Source organism: Mya arenaria, chromosome 5 (assembly GCF_026914265.1).
Source record: "Mya arenaria isolate MELC-2E11 chromosome 5, ASM2691426v1".
Taxonomy (NCBI): domain Eukaryota; kingdom Metazoa; phylum Mollusca; class Bivalvia; order Myida; family Myidae; genus Mya; species Mya arenaria.
Window position 1 is genome coordinate 44,713,740 of NC_069126.1, and position 23,499 is coordinate 44,737,238.

General features: G+C 35.9%; 2 protein-coding genes across 5 annotated transcripts in view; both read right to left on the bottom strand.

Moving 5' to 3' along the window:
- Positions 1–18,801, bottom strand: part of LOC128234040 (phosphatidylinositol 4,5-bisphosphate 3-kinase catalytic subunit delta isoform-like) — a 40,817-nt gene extending 22,016 nt beyond the window's left edge. For 2 of the 3 annotated variants that reach the window (XM_052947995.1, XM_052947993.1), the window contains exons 1-12: positions 18,685–18,801; positions 13,253–13,614; positions 12,153–12,248; positions 9,980–10,075; positions 8,540–8,675; positions 7,836–7,927; positions 6,324–6,443; positions 2,923–3,090; positions 2,576–2,651; positions 1,610–1,782; positions 1,010–1,198; positions 605–740 (exon numbers count right to left, since the gene is read on the bottom strand). In XM_052947995.1, coding sequence (XP_052803955.1) covers positions 605–740; positions 1,010–1,198; positions 1,610–1,782; positions 2,576–2,651; positions 2,923–3,090; positions 6,324–6,443; positions 7,836–7,927; positions 8,540–8,675; positions 9,980–10,075; positions 12,153–12,248; positions 13,253–13,300 — 1,330 coding nt within the window. In that variant the 5' untranslated portion in view covers positions 13,301–13,614; positions 18,685–18,801. Of the gene's footprint in view, positions 1–604; positions 741–1,009; positions 1,199–1,609; positions 1,783–2,575; positions 2,652–2,922; positions 3,091–6,323; positions 6,444–7,835; positions 7,928–8,539; positions 8,676–9,979; positions 10,076–12,152; positions 12,249–12,554; positions 12,611–13,252; positions 13,615–18,684 lie in introns of those variants that run through there. The other variant, XM_052947994.1, reaches the window with a different exon arrangement.
- Positions 18,802–19,847: 1,046 nt separating this feature from the next.
- Positions 19,848–23,499, bottom strand: part of LOC128234259 (cystathionine beta-synthase-like) — a 33,826-nt gene continuing 30,174 nt past the window's right edge. For both annotated transcript variants that reach the window (XM_052948378.1, XM_052948377.1), the window contains one exon: positions 19,848–22,798. In XM_052948378.1, the coding sequence (XP_052804338.1) occupies positions 22,683–22,798 (116 nt within the window). In that variant the 3' untranslated portion in view covers positions 19,848–22,682. The remainder of the gene's footprint in view (positions 22,799–23,499) is intronic.

A 23,499-nucleotide genomic window follows, 5' to 3' on the forward strand; every position in this document is an offset into this window, starting at 1 on the left:
AAAAATAATCAAATCTGTAAAATTTATATCCCCTGCCTGATTAGGCAAAGTAATTGGAATGGTGTTGGTGAAATATTCTAACCGAAACATGCAATACAGCTGCAGAGTGATGGACTCTTATGAACGTTGGGTATGAGATATGTTTGTTTTCAATCATTTGAAATAAAAGAATATTGTATATAGCATTTAGATTTCACTAAGTAACCTAATTTTTGACCCCATGTTACCTAGTTTCAAAATTATAAAAATGATATGATTCAAGACTAGTGAACTTGTTTTTGATCACATGTGACCCAGTTTTTAATCTGTCCAAGAGTTCATTTAGAGAAACATTCTGATTATTTAAAGTCTGCTGAATATTGGACCAAATAAAATGCCTATAGTTTGCTCCAAATATTTTTTTAAGATTTGACCTAATGACCTAGTTTTAGACCCCATGTAACAAAACTTACAAGTGGTCAAGATTTGATCAAGGGGAACATTCTGATAAAGTTTGCTTTAAACATAATCTGACCAATCCCTACCACTACATGGTTCTGGACAGAAAAAGGTGTGATGGAAGGACAACGCCAAAACAATATCACCCTTTATAAGCCCCACTCACCAAGAGGGTAGCAGCCAGTCTCCTCCAGCTGTAGCTCGGCAGTGACAGGCCACATGGCCAGAGTCTGTTCTCCAAGCAGCAGTCGAGATCGGAAGTCAAACACTGGGAGGTTTACCCACGCTATGGGATTCAGACCCTGAAGAACCATTAAAATATTACAGATGCACGCACATCTGATATGGAAAATTAACATTCTTCAGACTTTTATCATTAGTTAAACCATTAAATAAGTAAATCAATGATAAAAGATTAAAAGGATTTGTGGGAACAATTATCATTAACATTATGTTCTCAGCCAAAAAATATGTTCATACTTTTTAATTTCAATAAATTAAAGAGTGGTGCAAAGATCTGTTTAAGTCTAAATATCACAAAGTTATACAGAATAGAGTCACTACATAGTACCTTAGTCCCTCTCATTCTTCCATGTAGTGTGACGCAGAGTCTGCTGGCCGTCTGCATATCCTTGACAGCCAGTTCAAAGGTCAGGGGCATGTTAACCTCACAGTTGCCATGGACAACGGGCATCTCCCCTGTAGACATGACGTTACCTAGCACCTCGTTACCATGGTATAGGCCAACAAAAAGTTTAACCTGTAAATTAAAAAAATAAAAACATGTGAAATAAAAACATGTGAAATAAATTTGATTGATTTGATTTGGGTTTGTCCGAGCGGTAGCCAGTTGATGTCTTAATGTGTACTTGACCTTTCAGAAAAGAACAGGAATGCTATACCCTCGCGGCACATTCCTGTAAAGTTTGATGGAAATTCGAATAAAATTTAGTACATTTCAAGAGAGACACAATAGTAATGGACAGACACATGGACAGAGGGGCGACTATTATGTAAAAAGAAAAAGCTAATAATAATTTTTAAAACAAAACTGTTCATTAATCATTCTCTTTATGCTCCCAGTTGTTTGAAATACTTATCAATTTCAACAAATTATTTGATATCACTGTGTTTTTTATAAAAGCATTGAAACAATACACATCATATTTACCTTATCAATACTGTCCCTGATAGGCACTGATGTAATCTCAATGTTCGTTATACTGTTGACCTTCACCTCAAAATTCTGGTCAATGTCCCACACGAGGATGTCACTGTGTCCAGTCAATGAAGGGTGGGGGCGTGGTGGTTTGGGCAGAGAGGGTGCTGGACGATTGGGGGCCTCTGAAATATAGAATGTAACAGTTAATATCTACAGTTTAACCTTGACCACCCAGTTCTTCTTAATGTCAAAGACCAGGACACCATCTCTTCACTTCCTGTCATCGCCATTTATCTATATTTCAAGTTTAATTTAAGTAGCTTTAGTACATTCTAAGATTTGGCCTGACAAGAACTGATTTTGAAAAAATGACTAAGGGAAGATAACATAATAAATATGCATGATATGATTATGGTTCATTGTCATCTATCTATATACCAAGTCTTATTTAAATTCCATCAGTTGGTTTGAAGTTATTCACTGGACAAGGGTGAATGAAGGATGGTAAGACGAACAGAAAGGTAAAGGATAAAAAAAGCAGCGACTATATGCTCTCCCCTTGGGAACATAGAAATGTCAATTCAAACTAAAAGTGAAAAGAAGGCTTTGCAAGTGCATGCTTACACTCCTACAGATAGATGAAGTTTATGGTCCAATGATGAAGATGTAAAATAAGATGTCAAGAAGTTTTATAGCTACCAACAGTTTGTACAGTTTTAAAATCTGATATGTACAGGGGGTTAAGAATCGCTTACCATTCCTGGATAAAGACCAGTTCTCAACATTGACAAAGCTCCAAGTGGAGACACTTCTTCACAGTAAAAAGAATAGATTCATCTTCACAGTAAAAAGAATAGATTCATCTTCACAGTAAAAAGAATAGATTCATCTTCACAGTAAAAAGAATAGATTTATGTAAATGTATTACTTGGTTACAATATTCCATGTCAAAACTTCTCGCAATTGTTTACTAACCATCTGACCACACAGCCTTTTTACTGATAAGCCAGAACTGAGGTGCCACATTCTTCTGGATACAATTGTATATGTACTGAAACACACAAATATCATATGTCACTCACAGAACCATCAAAACATTTTGCAAAAGTTTTGTTTTGTATATATTCTTAGTATTCCTTTCCCTTAAATGTTCAAGACAAACCAGGACCAGTTGCAAAGTGCTATTTCAGAGTACAACAGAATAGTCTTCATTACATTTGCAATGAACTGAATGAACCTAGTGATATCCAGTAAAAACTGATGTCAAAAGGCATAATAAACACAATTTTGAAATGATCATACTCATTCTCTGAGTAACATACTTTGAAGTTGTGTATGGCACTCTTGCCATAGAGGTACTCCTCCTGTCCTACGACCTTGAGAATATAGTCATAGGAGTTTCGTACACGTCGGTTGTGCCACTTGTGTATCGCATTGTCGATGATCAGCTCAGGGCTCTCCTCGATGTGACATTGGAGGTGAAACTTGATCTGGAAATATATTCAGTTGTGAAAATTACTTTTTGCTTTGGTAAATTCTGACCTGCCAGGAGAAATAATTATTTGTTAATAACAAAACATTAATATTGTGTAAAACATAACAACCTTATTAGGTACTCTCAGTGTAAATTGCTTCAGAAGTAAATGGAAATTCCGAATGTTCATTCAGAAATGCTATAATATATATGTTCACATTTGTCATATACTTCAGTACAAGTCTGAAGACATACAGGATAGACATAGAGGATAATTGTTCCAGTGGGATATTGATTATATTTCATCTTGTGACATGAAACATGTAACACATCAGGCATGCTAAATCTATTGTAACACTGTAAATGTTCTACTTATACTATGTATCCATGCCCTGTAAAATATACCCGCCTGTTATGCTTGAGCAGCTGTTCATAACATGCATTAAGCTTTCTAAGAGTTATTTATATACCCTTCAACATATTACTCACTCTATTTTTGAAATGATGTCAATTATGTTGTCAATGATGATGTCAATGATCTTTTGTCCCAGCGGAGTGCATGCAGACATTTTAAAAATTGTTTACTGATATCAAAATGGTATCATATATCACATTGGTTAACTTCTATGAACGACCAGAAAGCATATAATGACTACAAATACATGGACCTGTTTGGAGCGCCATTCATAGTCAAATCATATCATTGTAAAAGGAACAAAATTTGAGGTAGATTGAATTGCTGAGGCAATTTATCCATTACCATACCCCCCCCCCCCCCCGGGCATAAATAAGATGATTAAACATCATCATTGAACCATTGATTCCTAGTGTTACATAATCAGACATTTTAAAATGTCTGATGTAAATCAATTACTGAAGATCCTAAAATTGATTATCACCAGTGTTGGGTGCATATTAGAGATTATTTTGTTAATCAGGGATTATTTTATTGAATTTGATCATACAGTCATCACTATTTCTTAAAATGGCTAATAAGTATTAGAATGATCTGCATCTTGTAAGGTATTTCATACCACACAATACTTACATTAGTCACTATAGTCACCTTAAATAACGATCTCATTACAATGTCTTAAATGCTTAATATGACAAAAACCAAACAGGTGTTTATGTGGTTAGTATTGTATGACTGCCTGTACAAAGCTTAAACTACAGCGTGCAGCAAGGTGAACTATCTTATTTCAAAATACCTTATGCTGCATAAAAAAAGTATGAAAGTGCATGGTATGTTATTGTGAAAATTGTTAAATTGTTAAATATAATATAGCTGTTTAAATGTAATGTACTTGACATATATAAAGAAATACAAACTTCAGCGTGCTGAAAATAAAACAATGAAGTTTTTATGATGATTTCAAACTATTAACAAAGGGCTTTCATAAGTTGTTTACCATCTTTCAGTCCAGTCCTATATTTTGATATTGAATATATGACCATGCATAATTTATACGTTTCTTTCAAAAAATAAAATATGTTTGAACCAACTAGAATACCAATATTTCAAACTTTTAAAAACTAGAATACCAGTAATTCAAACTTTTAACAACTAGAATACCAGTATTTCAAACTTTTAACAACTAGAATACCAGTATTTCAAACTTTTAACAACTGGAATACCAGTATTTCAAACTTTTAACAACTGGAATACCAGTAATTACAACTTTTAACATCTGAAATACCAATATTTCAAACTTTTAACAACTAGAAGACCAGTATTTCAAACTTTTAACAACTAGAATACCAGTATTTCAAACTTTTAACAACTGGAATACCAGTAATTCAAACTTTTAACAACTAGAATACCAGTAATTCAAACTATAAAAAAATTATGCTATGAGTAATCAACAGTTGTGCCAGGCAGCTGTAGATTCTGTTATTTATCATGCATATAACAGATAGTGAAATGGCGACTTATTTGTTTTACATGGATTGTGAAACAAGTTATTACAAGATTATATTAATCACTCTGGTTGGCACGATGCTATATGAGAGTATGGTCTTGTGTTGTGTTGTGGGGGAAACCGGAGTATCCGATGGAAACCCAATAGCCAAACTCACATGCGCCCAGGCCAGGAAGTGAGCCCTGGTCGCCTAGGTGAGAAGCATGTGCACTAACCACGTTGCTTGGTGGACAACCAAACAACCTCGTTTACACTTGATAGATGCACTAAAGAATCATATCAAATTTAATGCATTATTATGTGTATCTCATGTGACTCTAATCATCAAAACAAAAAAAGCATATGATTTGTGTACAGATAAACAAATAATTGCGAATTTTGTATATATTAAAAGTTACGGGGTTAGTAGGTGACCCGATATGGGATATACGGGGCAAAGGAAACCATAACGAATATGGTTCCCTGCGCCCCCTATATCCCATATTGGGTCACCTATTAACCCCGTAACGTATATATCACATCGAAAACCTGTTAAAATGTTTAAATGTTTCATTTATTCATCAGAATATTCATCGGAATCGGACAATAGACGCCATTTTGGTACAATATAAAATTGGTGACCCAATATGGAAAAATATGGGGTCACCACGTGACCAGTCCTGGACCAATGGCGTTGCGTCATTTATGTTGGAGGCGTGATATAGCTATTTATTGAAGTGTAACCCTATATTGTTCCCCTTCAAAGTAGAAGGTTAGGGAAGGCATGGGAAAGCTTGTTTCAATTTCAGTGATGGAGTAGAAACTACAGGGACAAGCCAGGTAACCAACAAGAGAGCTGTGGAGGGAACACAATCTCTCGTCTGTTGTTTTCGAGTTAGAAAAACTGGAATAGTCAACAATTATTGAAATGTTTTGGCCACTGCTGTGCCTGTGCTTATCTTCTCTGGTGACTTGTGTATTAAATTTCATTTGAAAATCTATAATATCCGCCAATGACAATGAGGCAAACTCAAGGCTATAATATATATACATTGACCTTTTTTATACTATTAAAAACTGAAACCTTACTTTGATCTTCTTTTTTATGACACAAAGATAAAAGACAAACAGACAAGAAATACACGAAACAACACAAACATCTGCAAGAATTCAACCTTACACTAATCAGATGTAATTAAAGCTAAACTGAGTTTCAAACCAGGATCAGTTTACATCATTCTACAACATGTCAATTTTCGTAGAAAAACAATCATACTGATTCCAATTACAAACATGTATTTTTGACTTCATTTGTATTTCAGAAGGAAAGAATTCAATCCCAACTTACGCTGACTTCCTCTATCTGAACGGAGACCACAAGGTAGCCGTTGTTCAACCTGTTTCTGATATCATCAGGTATCGTGTCAGAGCTGCGTAGTTGTAGGGGGAACCTTTTCTCAAAGGCGGACTGAAAATAAGTTCAATAAGAAGTAAATATTCACTGTCAAACTACAATTTTAGGATATCTGATTCATATAATATACTATCAAATTATCACTTATGTATACTGAAATGAGCATGTTACCATATGCTGAATGAAAGTATAAAACTGCATGAATTTTGCCTCTGCAAGGGGAATCACCATTCATCTGAAATATCAACCCTTTAAGTCTCCCTTGGAAGCACAAAGCTAGGTAAAAACCCAGCTCAATGTTGGCTCCAAATAACTTTCATTTTAGATGACAAACATAAACATAAGTTATTTTTAGGGATGGCAACGAGTAGTAAAATAGGCACTCGAGTACTCGGTAAAACTTCAGAGCGAGTATTCCGGTACTCGATTACTTGGATAACTTGAATTGGTTTTTGGGAAAGACAAGTTTGTGTATACATATATCATTCATGAACTTTGTGAGATGGTTGTAAAATTGGTCATTTTCATATTTAAATAAGACTGTCATTATGTACCTTAAAAGAAAAAAAATCGATAAAAAGAAAACAAATGTTGTTTCATGCTTTTAATTTGGCGTTTTCATTGCACTTTATACACACATATGTACTAAAATATAAATGGAAAGTAAAGGTCATATTCTAGCGTCTAGATGAGACTACACTCAATAATGAACAAAATTCAGAATTTACCGCTATCAAAACTTCCTTAATTGACACCAATGCCATTTGTAAATAAGGGCCTGCTGTTGTCAGTTTGCAACTCTCAAAACAATTGTCAATTAATTTATAAGGGTCGATTGTGTAGATAGCTAGGATGAGAGGGATTGTAAATTGTCTTCTTGGAAATGCGCCTGATACTTACGTTTGCAAATCATGTATTTAGTGAAATTCATAAAGAATTTTTTTTTTTTTCGAGTACTCGGATGATTGATTGAGTACTCAGGTACTCGTTGCCATCCCAAGTTATTTTGTAATGGTTGACTCATCTTTCCACACAGTGGTAAAGCATCCATCTCCAGTATGAATGTGTTGTACGGAACATATACAAAATGTTAACAGTGGCTCCATGGCCTGCTCCAGATTGAAGGCTAGTTTACAACAGTTCTGGACAACTAGGAGTGCTATTGTAAATCCCATGAGTTGCCTTCCATTGAACTGGTGCTCAACACCCAGCATGGAAACATTGAAGAACTAATCAAAGCTAGGCTACCACACCTTGACTTTCTTGTATCACACTCTGGTAACTTCAGGCAAAACCAAAGGATGCTGTTGTATCTAAGTAGTGTACATTCATGAATTATCTGAAAACTAAATATAAAGGACTCAGTGCAAGATGGCCATGACTCCAATTGAAAACAGAAAGAGTTAACCCTGTTAGCGCTGATTCCACTAAATGCACATGTAATACCTTGTTTCTAGGTACACGGGAAGCAAACAGTAATATCTTCTTGCGGAAGTCATCCACCTCTGCCCGAGGGATGGCGTGCATTTCCATCAAGTCTGTAAAGGAAAACATTGCACCACTTCAAGTTAAGCTTACATGTATCTCTCAGCTCGAGTGTGAATACAGCTATTAACTGATTTAAATGTTTAAGTCCCTTTCCTGGGTAGAAACCAGTACTGATGATCTTTCAGAAAGTCGAGACCTGAACCCATGACCACTTGGGTGGATGGCAGACACCTAACCCACATCATAACCTTTTATACATTGACAGATGAAAGGAAAAAGGTTCTGTCTGCTTCTTTATTTCATGTCACTTAGAACCTTTTCACATTCACCCCTTGACATTGACAGTGTCAATGAATACGAGTCCTGTTGGGGAAAAAGTGACATTTTCATTTTTTACATTATTGTATATCATAAGCATGCATTCATAGCTATTTTAAATGTTTTTGAAGTAACTCTGATTCAAATTTACACATTGTTATAAGTTTGTTTTGTAATCCACACTCGTTTACACAGACCATGTCACATATCTGCACTTGGAAGGCAGTCAATAAGACCCAGAAATGAAATGCCTAAGTCATGCTGTCATCCTCAATATCTAGCAATCTACTCTAATAAAATTTTGTTAACTAGAGTGTTTTATGACGAATGAAACGGTGACATACTTTTATTCCCCAGGAGTAAGGAGATCTGTTTATCGAGTGTGTTTTTGTCTCCCTCATCTTTGCGCTCCTGTAACCGTAGAAACCGACCTATAGGTCGAATCTCACTCAGTCGGAGGCTTTCATCTGTAACTTCTTCCTGTATCAAAACATTAACAATAATGTGCCATAGAACAAGGGGTTAATGAGGAAACGAGTAAAGCCACAACTTTCATTTTAACAAATGTGATGTTTGTTTATCGAGGAAAAAGTAAATGCTTCTGACCCTAGAAGACCCATATTCATAATGGTCCTAAATATCATGCTGAGACATATTTCATCATGAAATATTGTGATGATATATTTTTAATACATAGCTAGTGTAATTATTTTTGACGTTTTAAACAAAAAGCGTTTAAAAAAATATGCATGTTATATACAGTAAAACTGTGGTCGTTCAAACTGGCGGTCGTTCAAGAACCGGCGGTCACTCGAGATCGGAGCTTGGTCTCGAACATTTTTCCTTCTATTTTCATATAAAATATACTGACGCTGCCTCAACACCAAAACAACTTGAGGAGTCGAGCACAATGGACGGTCCAAAATACACAAATCATGCACAAAACCATGTGGCTCCCTCCAAGTCATAATTTCACACTTTTTTCCCAAACGCATGTTAAAAAACCCCAAACGATTGCTAGGTGTTTATCACTGTTTACGCATGACGGTTAGTAGTTGATAACGGCATTTCAGAAGATAAATTATGAGTTTGAATAGTTTCACAATCCTTGATTTTGCGAAACTTAATCTGACTTATGCCATAATATGTACTGTCATACTTAAATGTTGCTTGTTTAGAAAGCGTGCTTCTTGTAAAAATAAACATAACTATTTATTCATTACATATTTTTTTTTTTCTTTTACATTTAATTTACGACAGCCTTTGAACATGAGCGATTTCCACAACGCAACACATAATTGGTGTCATAGTAAACAATCGGTTTGACGACTTCAAACTTAAAATACACTGAAAGATATTTAACAAATGACTGGAAAAATGATCATGGGTCTTTCTAAACATCAGTTCCTTCGAGGTTACAGCTCGGACCCCGGCGTCCTCGAGCGATCGCAATTTTACTGTTAAGCCGTTTTATGTCAGCGCGCTGTTAATGATTAAATACGTTTTTATGTTATAAATCATATCACATTCTTGGCCATTCAATACAAAAATTATTTACCTTATTTACTAAATTTGTAAGTATTTATACAAGTATGAATTAATTTTATTATTGTCCTCCAAAAATAATTATTTACAATATAAAGATGTTTACTCTCTGTTAAAGCTTGTTACTATTTAAAGATATCAGGGGGTGAACACAAACAGGCTGAAATTGACATACAATTAAGTAGAAGGGCGTTTTTCACATTAATTTCTCGTAACAGGCATATTAATTTAAACATTACCCGTTCCCCGTCTCTGTTAAGATACTCAAAGATGTAGCGCTCCTTCCCCATCAGCTTGTTGTATAATGGCAGTTTCTTTGCTTGGTCCCAGATAATCTGTGCAAATACACAATGTTCATTATCAGGTCAGTGGTCATGAAATTAGGACAAAATGAGAGATGTTTGTCAAACATTAGCCCCCCTGAGTGCCATGTTGTCAGGAATATTTGGAAAATTGAATGCAATATGCATGGACCAAAATGACAGCCGATTTGTTATTGACATTGGATACCTTTGAGGCAGTTTTAAGATGATGACCATTCAAAGTGTGAGGATAGTAGGTACAGTTTTTAATCATGTTCACATGATGACTGATATTTGCAGATAAACATGTATCCTCTAGCAGAAGGGCATAAGTAAATTTGGTGTATATTTTAATAACTTAAATGAGAGGTGACCTTGACTGTAGACCTCTAAATCAATAGGGGCCATTTACTGGTCACCCCCTAACCTAAATGTAAAGTTTGAGGGCCATGGGTGCAGGCATTGTCGAGTTATCACATGGACAAGCTTTTTGCGTTTAAGGTCACTGTGACCTTGACCTTTGACCCCTTAAATCAAGAGGAGTCATCTACTGGTCAGGCCCAACCTCTAAGTCAAGTTTGAGGGCAATGGGTGCAGGCATTGTTGAGTTTTCACTCAGACAACTTTATCGCATTCAAGGGCACTGTGACCTTGATCTTGACCCGATGTCTACAAAAATCTACAGGGGTCATATATTGGTCAGACACAGCCTCCATGTCAAGTTTGATGACCATAGGCCCATGCACTGTTGAGTAATTACTCAGACAAGCTTTGACAACCTTTTTTTGCGTAACAGGTCACTGTGACCTTGACCTTTGATACAATAAACCATTAAATCAAAGGGGTCATCTACTGGTCTCGCCCAACCTTAATGTTAGGTCCAAAAATGGTTGAGTTATCACTCAAAAACTTCGGTCTTCAGTGACCTTGACCTTTGACCTGATGACCCCGTAAATCAATAGGGGTCATCTACTGGTCAGACCCAACCTCCATGTCAAGTTTGAGGGCCATGGGTGCAGGCATTGTCAAGTAATCACTTGGACAACCCCTCAAATCAAAAGGAATCATCTACTGGTCAAGCCCAGCATCCATGTCAAGTTTGATGACCATATGTCCATGCATTGTTCAGTTATCACTCGGACAAGCTTTGACAACCTTTTCACGTTCAAGGTCACTGTGACATTGACCTTCGACCCTATGACCCCTAAAATCAATAGGGGTCATCTACTTGTCAGGCCGAACCTTAATATCAAATTTAATGACCACAGGTCCAGGGAATTGTCCAGTTATCACTCGGACAAGCTTTGGTCTTCTGTGACCTTCATCTTTTACTCAATTACTCACTAAAATCATTAGGGGCCACCTACTGGTCAAGCCCAACCTTCACGTCAAGTTTGAGGGCCATGGGTGGAGGTATTGTCGAGCTATCACTCAGAAAACCTTTTTGCATTCAAGGTTACTGTGACCTTGACCTTTTACCCCATGACCCCTAAATTCATTAGGGTCATCTAATGGTCAGGCCGAGCCTCCATATCAAGTTTGATGACTATATCTCCGGGCATTGTTGAGGTATCAAGCTCCTAGATATTAGAGCATACTTTATAAAACTGAAGTTTCATTGGAACCTTTGAGTAATAGCCTATGGCTGTTTTTTGTTGGACTTTGTCATTGCCGGCCCACTGACAACAACAAGACTAGGAGATTTCCATGATGTGTAGCAATACAAATGAGCTAAAAACGGGTGTTTCAACTAACATAATGAAAGTGTCATAAACACATGCAGGAAAACGAGGAAAACAGTTTGTAGGATAATGCTTAATAACCAGGACAAATCAAATTCCCCATTCTTTCATTACCCTATAAATACGAATTGCTCTTATCAACATTCTGGTCACACAATACTGCACAGATACTGTACATTGCATTACATTATGAGGGTTTTATAATTCATATTTGGTATTTCATCACATTGCATATGTCAAAACAAAAAGGCTTTAAGGAAGTTATTCATAATAAACTAAATTTCGTGAAAAATTATGCTATTGTCAAAAGTTTAAAACAAATATTACTACAAGGATAATTTTAACAATCTACATTAGTACACATGTACCAGTTTTAAGTAGTCAAGTGGTTTGTTGAGGTCCACAGCCAGCTGGATAAAAATGCCATTGGGAAGCAGGAAGTCCATTGACAGGGAGCCTGACACCTGCAGAAACATCATATCCATAAACCTAGCACCTCTATAAAAAGGTAATTGAAAGTGAAAAATATTAAAGACAGCAAAAAGCTGAATAATTGAAGAATTCAGTCAGCTTTTGTTTGCCATGATATACTTCCTCCTTCTATATTTTTTTTTGATAAACATGTGTACCTTGTCACAGTTACAAAATAAAGATAATTCAGAATTCTATTAAACTAGACATTAAAAACAACAACATTATGAACCTGTTCACAGATGTCAGGCAGACACACAATGCTTGTTGTAGTAGCCATCTCTCCTTCAGTTACCTACCTGCTCACAGATGTCAGGCAGACACACAATGCTTGTTGTAGGAGCCATTTCTCCTTCAGTTACCTACCTGCTCACAGATGTCAGGCAGAGAGCCATTTCTCCTTCAGTTACCTACCTGCTCACAGATGTCAGGCAGAGAGCCATTTCTCCTTCAGTTACCTACCTGCTCACAGATGTCAGGCAGAGAGCCATTTCTCCTTCAGTTACCTACCTGCTCACAGATGTCAGGCAGACACAATGCTTGTTGTAGGAGCCATTTCTCCTTCAGTTACCTACCTGCTCACAGATGTCAGGCAGACACACAATGCTTGTTGTAGGAGCAATTTCTCCTTCAGTTACCTACTTGCTCACAGATGTCAGGCAGAGAGCCATTTCTCCTTCAGTTACCTACCTGCTCACAGATGTCAGGCAGAGAGCCATTTCTCCTTCAGTTACCTACCTGCTCACAGATTTCAGAAAGAGAGCCATTTCTCCTTCAGTTACCTACCTGCTCACAGATGTCAGGCAGACACACAATGCTTGTTGTAGGAGCAATTTCTCCTTCAGTTACCTACTTGCTCACAGATGTCAGGCAGAGAGCCATTTCTCCTTCAGTTACCTACCTGCTCACAGATGTCAGGCAGAGAGCCATTTCTCCTTCAGTTACCTACCTGCTCACAGATTTCAGAAAGAGAGCCATTTCTCCTTCAGTTACCTACCTGCTCACAGATGTCAGGCAGACACACAATGCTTGTGGTAGGAGCCATCTCTTTTCACAGTTTTCACTTTCAGTTGTTACAGGGTTCCATCTCATCAGGAAGTGATCTGCACACACTGCTGAATGATTTCCTTGTTGTTGTCAGTTTTATTGCAGGCCCATTTTATCATATGTAAATGTCATATCGGTCGGTTTCAACAAGTTTAAATGTCATATCGGTCAGATTAAACATGTGTACATGCCATATCGGTCAGTTTCAACATGTGTACATGTCCTATCGGTCAGTGTCAACACTCAGGAAACATTCTTCTTTTAGTGAATGAGTCTTGTTATTTTCTCAAGATGCTCAATGCAGTTGAAACACTGAAAAAAAAGAAAGACAAATATCAAAATAGTGCTTATCCTTCACATGCACACACATGCATCCACATACACACCTTTCACACACACACAGACACACACTCCACACCAAGGACCAAAACACACACATGCATCCACATACACACACACACACACAGACCAAAACACACACGGACACACCACCACACACACACGCATTTAATCGTTTTGATCTGCACATCCATATTTTCATCAAACTGACAAAAACAATCATGCACTTCATAAAGAAAAGAAAAAAACCCAAGTTTTTTAGATTCAAATTAATGCTCAAAATGACAAACATCTTACATTCTACAACATACTGGGTATCACATCGTATCATTTTTTAACATATATGTTTGTATGAAACAGGTGATGCACTACATGAATTCAGTCTACTTCCCACTCCACTCTTACAGAATCTACTCTACCTTCCACTTAACTTAATTCCCCTTACACTCAAGGAAATATTAAAATCCGGGGAAACATAAAACTCCTGTGAAAGGAAGCCCTATCTCTGACCTGTTATCTGTCTGTGTCAGTGAAGTCATGTGATGTTCACTGCTAAGAGGCTTGAGAACAATGTTAAGTATACATCCTGTACAGTTCATGCCTTCATTGTTAAAATACAGCTATGGTCATTCCACATAATGAAGCAAGAGTCGATTAGACTGTAAACAACATCATTAACATGCGAGGTAATAGTAATTTCAACAAGAATTTTACACTTGTAATTACATTTTTTTGCAAAACTAAGTGATTTTAAATGTGTATTTATTTGTCATGTATTTTCAAGGGAATACTGCCTGCCAGTGATATTTCAAACAGAACCATTTATTTTCTCAAAGGAGAAATACCTGAAACACTTTTTGTTATAAGAATAAAAATGTAAATATGCGTGCACAGAAGCAGGCAATATTGGTATCTTTTTCTGAAGTTTAATGAATATATTATAGGACACTTTGCTGCAACAACAGAATCAAAGGATTGGATTTTAACAGTGCCTTGACCTTTAAGAATGGTACCTCTTTCTTGAATGTAAACTGTATACTGCAAACATAGTCTCTACAGGGGTGAAAATACCCTGTCCCTGTACATTTTATATGGGCAGTTTTTTTGCAATGTTAATGAGACAGTTTTGACAAAAACAGTGAAACGGATTCAGAATAAAACAATATCGTATAATCAACATACCAACACAAAGAGGATGAAATATTGATAAGAATATATAATAAGATAGCTTAATCATATTCAACAACCAGAAATTAACATCATCTTCAAAATGCAAGAATGATATGCCCTCTTTTAATTTGCAATTAAATTGGTTTGAGATCTCAAAATGTGAGACTGTATTTTCAATGAATGCAAGTCTGATATTTCCTTTAACACTGTACATTACTCATTGTAAAACTGCCATCGGTTTTCCATTATCTAGACTAATTAAAGGGCAAAGTCGGCTTTGGCGACATTTTTCAGCATTTGTTTATGTTGAGGAAAACAAAAATGAATAATGGGTTAAAATAGGCCTCTTGAAAGCTTCTCAGTATCCAACTTCCTACCAGTAAAGTTCAGACAAAAAAGAAATTAAGCATCTTTAAACAACCCACAAAAGTTTTTAAAACAATTACAACAAAAACTCAAAGGTTGACAAATTTGGTTTCAATGTTTACGATTTCTAAATTGTGTTTATATGTTGCATCTGTCTACCATTGACAACGGGATATGTCTACCACGGACTAGGGGATCTGTCTACCGTGGACTAGGGGATCAGTCTACCATGGACTAGGGGATCTGTCTACCATGTACTAAAGCATCTGTCTACCATGGACTAGGGGATCTGTCTACCATGGACTAGGGGATCTGTTTTCCATGGACTAGAGGATCTGTCTACCATGGACTAGGGGATCTGTCTACCATGGACTAGGGGATCTGTCTACCATGGACTAGGGGATCTGTCTACCATGGACTAGGGGATCTGTCTACCATGGACTAGGGGATCTGTCTACCATAGACTAGGGGATCTGTCTACAATGGACTAGGGGATCTGTCTACCATGGACTAGAGGATCTGTCTACCATGGACTAGAGGATCGGTCTACCGTGGACTAAAGCATCTGTCTACCATGGACTAGGGGATCTGTCTACCGTGGACTAGAGGATCGGTCTACCGTGGACTAAAGCATCTGTCTACCATGGACTAAAGCATCTGTCTACCATGGACTAAAGTATCTGTCTACCATGGACTAGGGGATCTGTTTTCCATGGACTAGGGGATTGGTCTACCATAGACTAGAGGATCTGTCTACCATGGACTAAAGCATCTGTCTACCATGGACTAGGGGATCTGTTTTCCATGGACTAGGGGATCGGTCTACCATGGACTAGGGGATCTGTCTACCATGGACTAGGGGATCTGTCTACCATGGACTAGGGGATCTGTCTACCATGGACTAGGGGATCTGTCTACCATGGACTAGGGGATCTGTCTACCATGGACTAGGGGATCTGTCTACCATAGACTAGAGGATCTGTCTACCATGGACTAGGGCATCTGTCTACCATGGACTAGGGGATCTGTCTACCATGGACTAGGGGATCTGTCTACCATGGACTAGGGGATCTGTCTACCATGGACTAGGGGATCTGTCTACCATGGACTAGGGGATCTGTCTACAATGGACTAGAGCATCTGTCTACCATGGACTAGGGGATCTGTCTACCATGGACTAGGGGATCGGTCTACCATAGACTAGAGCATCTGTCTACCATGGACTAGGGGATCTGTCTACCATGGACTAGGGGATCTGTCTACCATGGACTAAAGCATCTGTCTACCGTGGACTAAAGCATCTGTCTACCATGGACTAGGGGATCTGTTTTCCATGGACTAGGGGATTGGTCTACCATAGACTAGAGGATCTGTCTACCATGGACTAAAGCATCTGTCTACCATGGACTAGGGGATCTGTCTACCATGGACTAGGGGATCGGTCTACCATGGACTAGGGGATCTGTCTACAATGGACTAGAGCATCTGTCTACCATGGACTAGGGGATCTGTCTACCATGGACTAGGGGATCTGTCTACCATGGACTAGAGCATCTGTCTACCATGGACTAGGGTATCTGTCTACCACAGACTAGGGGATCTGTCTACCATGGCCAAAAGCAGTGGATACAGATTGCTGGTTGGTCATTTGCAGGCTTTCAACCCTTATTATTGTGCAGGTGATAACCATAGTCGCTAATTTTTCCATTTTTGACTCTACACCTTACTGATTATCAAATTAAGCGGTGTTTCAAATGATTACTGAATAAGGAAAAAAGCCTCTGATAAGCACCCAGGGTTATAAAAGGCCATACATACCAAGCACATCAAATTGGATATTTGCAGTATCATATTTATAACATAATAGTGTTTTTTTCACCCCCATTCCCCTCTGAAATAGAATATATTTTTCCCTTTCCAGGTAAAAATATCACCTTAAAAAAAAAAAAAATTAAGGATAAGGAGCATTGACTCCTAAACATTTAGAAAATGTAGCAATAAAGTGCAATTCATGAATATGCCAATAGGTTTGTTGAATACAAGGTTTGAAAACAAGTCAAACCTTATATGAATCATGTTATAGTATTTTCCCCTTTATGCCAAAACAACACTATTTATCCCTATCAAAGTGCCCCACCATTATTACATTGAAAGTGGGAAAAAAATGATCATCACCTTGGTATGTTTTAAGAATTCCTTAAAAGAGTTTTGAATTTGATTACATTGAAAAATGCCCTGTTAAACACAATTGGAGGCCAAAATGCTTGCAAAGTAATTTGTTATTTTAATTTGCATATATTTTGACTAAACAGGAACAACTCTTGCCATTTATTTATTAAAAGATAATTTCGTTTTATTCCTCTCAATATTCTATTTCTTACTTGGAACATATCTTTTCACTTGTATTTGTTGTAACAGGCTTATCAATTACATCAAATTAGTGCAAATTATTATACATCATGATTATTAAGATATGAGCGTTATAATATAAAGCCATATTAGAGTTGATATTAATTTTGCATTGACATTGCATTTAATTAACAAGTAACAAAAGCTCTGAAGCACTTAAAGAGCAAGTCCTAAAAAATCAAAACATTTGGTTCAGGTTTCCCGACCCTACCTACAAAATAGGCGCCGACCCGTTTTAATAGTCAGTTGGTAAAAAAAAAAAAAAATAATAAAAATAATGAAGTTTAACACCGTAATCGCTTTATACAGAAGATTACTTGTGATGGTTCAATGATGAAAATAACATTCTTATATAAAGCCTTATAAAAAAAAATAATAATAAAAAGCCTACCTACCCTACCTATTTTTGAAAAGGATGTAACCCTAACCAAACCATTTTTTAGGCCCAACAGTTATAAAATCTAAAATACACAATGCCCTTTCAAGCGGTGTTTTCCAAAACTTCCAATTTATTAAAAAAATAAGTGTTTGATCATAATTGTTAAAATTTCTATTTTTTATAATAAAGTGTGTTTCTTTCACTAACAAATGATGAATACATACATGTATTATATGGTTAATTAATTGGTTACTGTATCTCTTGCTTTTAAGACAGTCAATTTGATTTTTTCCATTTAAAGATTTAACATTTAAAACTGAAAAATTCCCATTGCATGAGAATTGGTTACCTTCCCAGTGAAGTTATGGTATATGTCATGAGGCTTCGAGAGCATTTTGCACCCAGAATCGGATCATACTTAAATCATTAAGACATCAATTATAAATATTGCATTCATAATCATCTTATTTCTCCACAACCACTCTTCCAATTATATTAAAACAATGATTTACACGTTATTTCAAAACCATATTGCTACTTTTGTGAACATTACCAAAACACAAAGTACAAAAAATCAGGTGAATCCCCTTTATAAAAAGATGAGAACTCGAGAGAAGTTCAGTATCTCCTGAAACTGACCAAAATTGACAAATCACAATATGTTTGAAACACTTAATAGGTTAAATACTACTAATAAAAACTATGACAAATATGCTTACCAAGTTTCCATCTAAAATTTTGTGTTGACATTCACTTAAATAAACAGAATTCTTTATATTTTAACCTCTCTATTTTGATGGACCAATACTTCCTCATTCACTTTAGATCATTAAAACGCTTTCCGCCGTATTTTCAAGCGTTTCTTGATTAAAAGACCATCTTTAGACAAAACGTCTTTGTTGAATCTGATTGATAGCCTGGAGTACCTGCCCTTACCATTCCATTATCTTGTTGTGCAGATTACGTTGGGTACCAGACAATCTGATTGAGGGCTGTTGGGGGTTGAGTATAATTATAGTCATTTCTAAACTTCTTGATTGACAGTGTGCCTAAATAAACATTCCCTACAGTTGATGATGGGTAATGAAAATTATTTTCTTGTTGGTCCTGGAAGTTTGGGGCTGGGAGTAGGTAATGTAGGTGCGGTTTTTGTTACAATATTAGGAAAACCTGATGGAATATAGCAGACAACGTTCGCAATAAATTTTATGACCCTTGGGTGAAAGGTACAAACCATGGCTTAACATTATTATCACTGGGACAAATGTGGTAAAAATCAGATTAGCCAATGGAATAGTAGTGATATTCGCATGAGCATGAAACATGGGATAGTACAACTGAAAGGACAAGGTTCATTATAGTCATAATGCATGCTTATTACTAATGATTATATTGATAACATGGCCCACTAGGGTCTAGTTTATAACGAATGTTACAAATGTATAAACTGGCAGAATTTTGACTACCACTTGGGTAGAGATCTAGCTGGGTTTCATAATCTTGAGATTTTTGATACCTGTATAGAAAAGTTGCATTCATATATCCATCATGACAATTGACATTATATATCATATTATATACATCATATTACTCTATTTTCTTAGGCAAATGAGTGTGTAATTAGCCCCCGCTGAATACTTCTACATGTTCAACCAGAACCCCGTATAACCATACTAGTATATATTAAACTTGTTTTTGAGTCTGAGAACCAAATTTTGAGATTCTGCGTACTGCATACCACCCACTCGGGTCCTCAAGTACTCCTAATAAGGTCCATGAATACCAAAATGGAGGATTATACCAACATTTTTGCAGGAGCTACAGTTCAACACACTCCAAAGGCTTTAAAAGTCAATAATTATGCAAACAAAATAACACACAGAACTTTTGAATTTTATTTCATTTGAAGCATGATGCCTACCAAAGAAATCAGACATTTGTAGAATATAAATTAAAGAGATCTTTTAATAATTACAGTGTGTTAACCCATTGACAATATACAGGTTGGAATGTACCACTTGTACATGTGTGTACATGAGTAACTACATGTACATGTAAAGGTTGCTGTTTAGTTAAATGTTGTATACAATATCTTTCTTTAAATTTGAATTTGTAGACTAATTAGTACATAAATTAATCATTTCCCTCCTGCCTTTGTAATGCTATATTAAACTCGTATAATGAACACTACTAAATAACAAAAACACAACCTTTTAGACTTTATAAGGACATTGTACACATAACTGGACATGGAAACGGAGTCCACACGTACAAGCACTGGTTTGCAACCTCACTAATATGAATATTTTTTCACCTTTTAAAAATTAAACCCTCAAGCATATAATGGTAATATATAAATGTATTCATTTAAATTATAATACATAATTGTGTTTTTTCATAATAGTCTAGCTGCTATTTCAAATTTCCACCACAAAAAAGACCACAACTTATATAAGAACAATAGACAAAGATAAATGTTTCTGAATCAGCTACTTCATGTATGAAAATGTTATGTAAAGATCTGGATCTTTATAACTACCAACGAGTGTTCATAGAATATTAGATCAGTTAAACCTAATGTACATTTACATGTATACTAAAGTCCGATACATACACATGTACATTATTATATGGTCATTAATTAAATTTGAGTTCTTGCAAGCAAATAGGTCTTATAGATCATTAAACTTGTCAGTTTTTGCCTACATTTGATCAAATATATTTTACATAAAAAGAAAAATTTATTACTTTCAAAGCATCCATGACCTTAAAAACATGATGGGTGCTGCCATTCTGCCTACTTTATATGAACTATAAGCTCTAAATCCCCTTTGTGCAGATCTAAAGATCTTTGCATAAAGGCAATATGTGTACAAATTAAAAATGCAAGCTATGATATATATATCCCACCTCTATCCACGATTGTCTAGAGATGTACATGATCCATGATTGGCCACAGATGTATATGTATAAACCCAAATAGAGCAAAACAATGAGTCAAACAGTTGAACATGTCATGGTACAAATTCATGCATTTTCACAGTGAAATATTTATTACTATTGGTACCACTTGTACATCAATTGCAGATTTAAAACAGCTACTATAACATTAAGCACTGGTAAAATCGTACATACAAGTACATAATTTACCTTTTCAAACCTGTACATAATTTGCCTATTCCGAGATGTACATATTTATAAATATTTGAACCAATTCTTTGCTTTATATTTACATGATACAAAGTGAAATTTATTTTTGCTTTTAAAACTAAACATCAGATCACAAAAACCTATTAGGTTATAAATCTAACGCAATGTTTACATCATCTTGAATTTGTTAACTAATCTGATAAAGTGTAAATTATGAAATTCTTGTAAAATAGCAGTTACCAATGTGTGGTTGATCTTCATTTTTCAGTTATTTTGTAATTTCAAAACTGCAATTAATGATCAAACCAAAGAATTAACCAGTTTTATCCAATTGGCTGCAGATTACTGAAACTCATGTAGCAAAGAAATGAACAAAACATAGCATCACTTAATTATGAAGCACTTATGGCATACAACATATAGAACCAGAAATGCCCATTGTTTCCCTTACACAGAAAACCCCCAAGCAATAATAAGAGGTAACAATACATATCATAAAATGTGATGAGATTACCACATGAGAACAAGGTCATGTATGCTTTGAGATTACAAAACAAGTGATACCAACACGAAACCACTAGAAGCTGCTAGAAGTTGTACCATATACGGAGTAGTCATCCCATATAATAAGTCACATAGTAAAACTGAAGTAAAGATAAAGGTAGTATATTTGGACTAGGGTTTAAAAACTTTATAACAAGTAACTGTTATAAAGTTCATTGGAAATATTATAAACCACAATAGAATATACATGAGACGACTTCTCCGAAACAAAGCCAAGCTCGTAGAAGTTCAACTTTATGCCCATACCATATCTCATGTGGCATGTTATGTGTTTAATTGAGACCCATCCACATATATTTAAAAACCCAAATGTATATTTGTTTCAAAATGGTAAAAGATGCAACAGTGCGTGGCTAACATGAGTCTGAAGCATTGATTACACAGCCTGACACCCTAACATGACAAAAGGAAACAAACAATAAAGCTATATTACCATTCAAAAATAACGCAGCTCCAATTTCAATATGCTGTTATCTAATGATAATGTTATCCCAATTTTTCTTATAACAATCTTAATTTCATGGAGCAGGATCAAGTTCAGCACGCTATTTAAGATGTGGTATAAATTGAGTAATGTTCTCATTTTACAGAGTGATGGTATATTAAAGGAAACTTACATGTAAGATAATCACAAACTGTGTTTTATTTGGTATATTGAGTTTTAAATAAGAAATTTAGGTAAATGAAAAAAAAAATATGATTATGAAATTTGGACCAGCTGTCTCTCTCTGTATACTCAAGAGTTCACTAAGTAATAAATGGAAAGACACACTACAGTTTGTAGAACTGCCAAAAAATATTTGTTTAAAAAAGTACTGTTGCTACATGCAGTTAAATTTGAGCAACATTGAAAGCTTAACAAACACAAGTTCAAGTTTATTATATCAAGACCATTAAAAACAGATCAGATTGCAGTCAGTAACGTTAGCTTTGACCGATGGCCAGAGTTTCGGGATAACATTTGTTTGTATATCATGAAACAAAAGCACAAAGAACAAAAGTTCTATGATGCATTTTCTGGTGGTGTTGGCTGGTTTTCTGTGATGAAATTTATCAGGTCGATTCTGGTGGCAATTCCAAATATCATCTGCTTCTGGATGGTCTTGGAATTTCCCTCATCTGAAATTCAGAATTTGGGTTTTAAATGACTTTTACTTACTGTAGACTGCTTAAATTTCACAAGGGTTTAATATTTGGAATTTACATGAATCTAATAGGGCATGAATTCAGAACGTAGCAAAATATAAAATATACAAAATGTACAAAGTTGTCTCCCTTAGAAAATACTTTTGTTTTCAAGCAAGGGGAAACCGAGAATGGTTTGATAGGAACTGAACTCTCATGGATATCTAACTACTGTATAAGTTTGATGAAAATCCAATCAAAACTGAAGACTGTATCACATTCACAAGCAATTGTTAAAAGACACACAGAGGACGGACACCACCCATCGCATAAGCTCTTCTAGCCTCTGGCCAGTGGACCTAAAACCCACTAAAAAAATAAAAAGTTCAAGAGGTAAACATGAACAAACAAAAATCTCTTTAAGTCACCATGGATGCAAAGTTTACAGTCTGTACTGCTGTTCTTGCCTGATAAACAGGCCATGCAAAACATTTACAGGTCAGTACCATATATAACATTTCAAAGATGTTAACAAAGGCTTGTTTATTGCACCTATCAATGTTTTTGCCCCACTGGGGACTTTAACAGACCCAAGAGATGAATATCAGGGTCATACAGGTGCCAAGATTTTTGGTCCCCAGTACAACTCTGACCCCAGGCTGTTTAACCAAAACTTGTGCTCCTGGGTGGGTTTC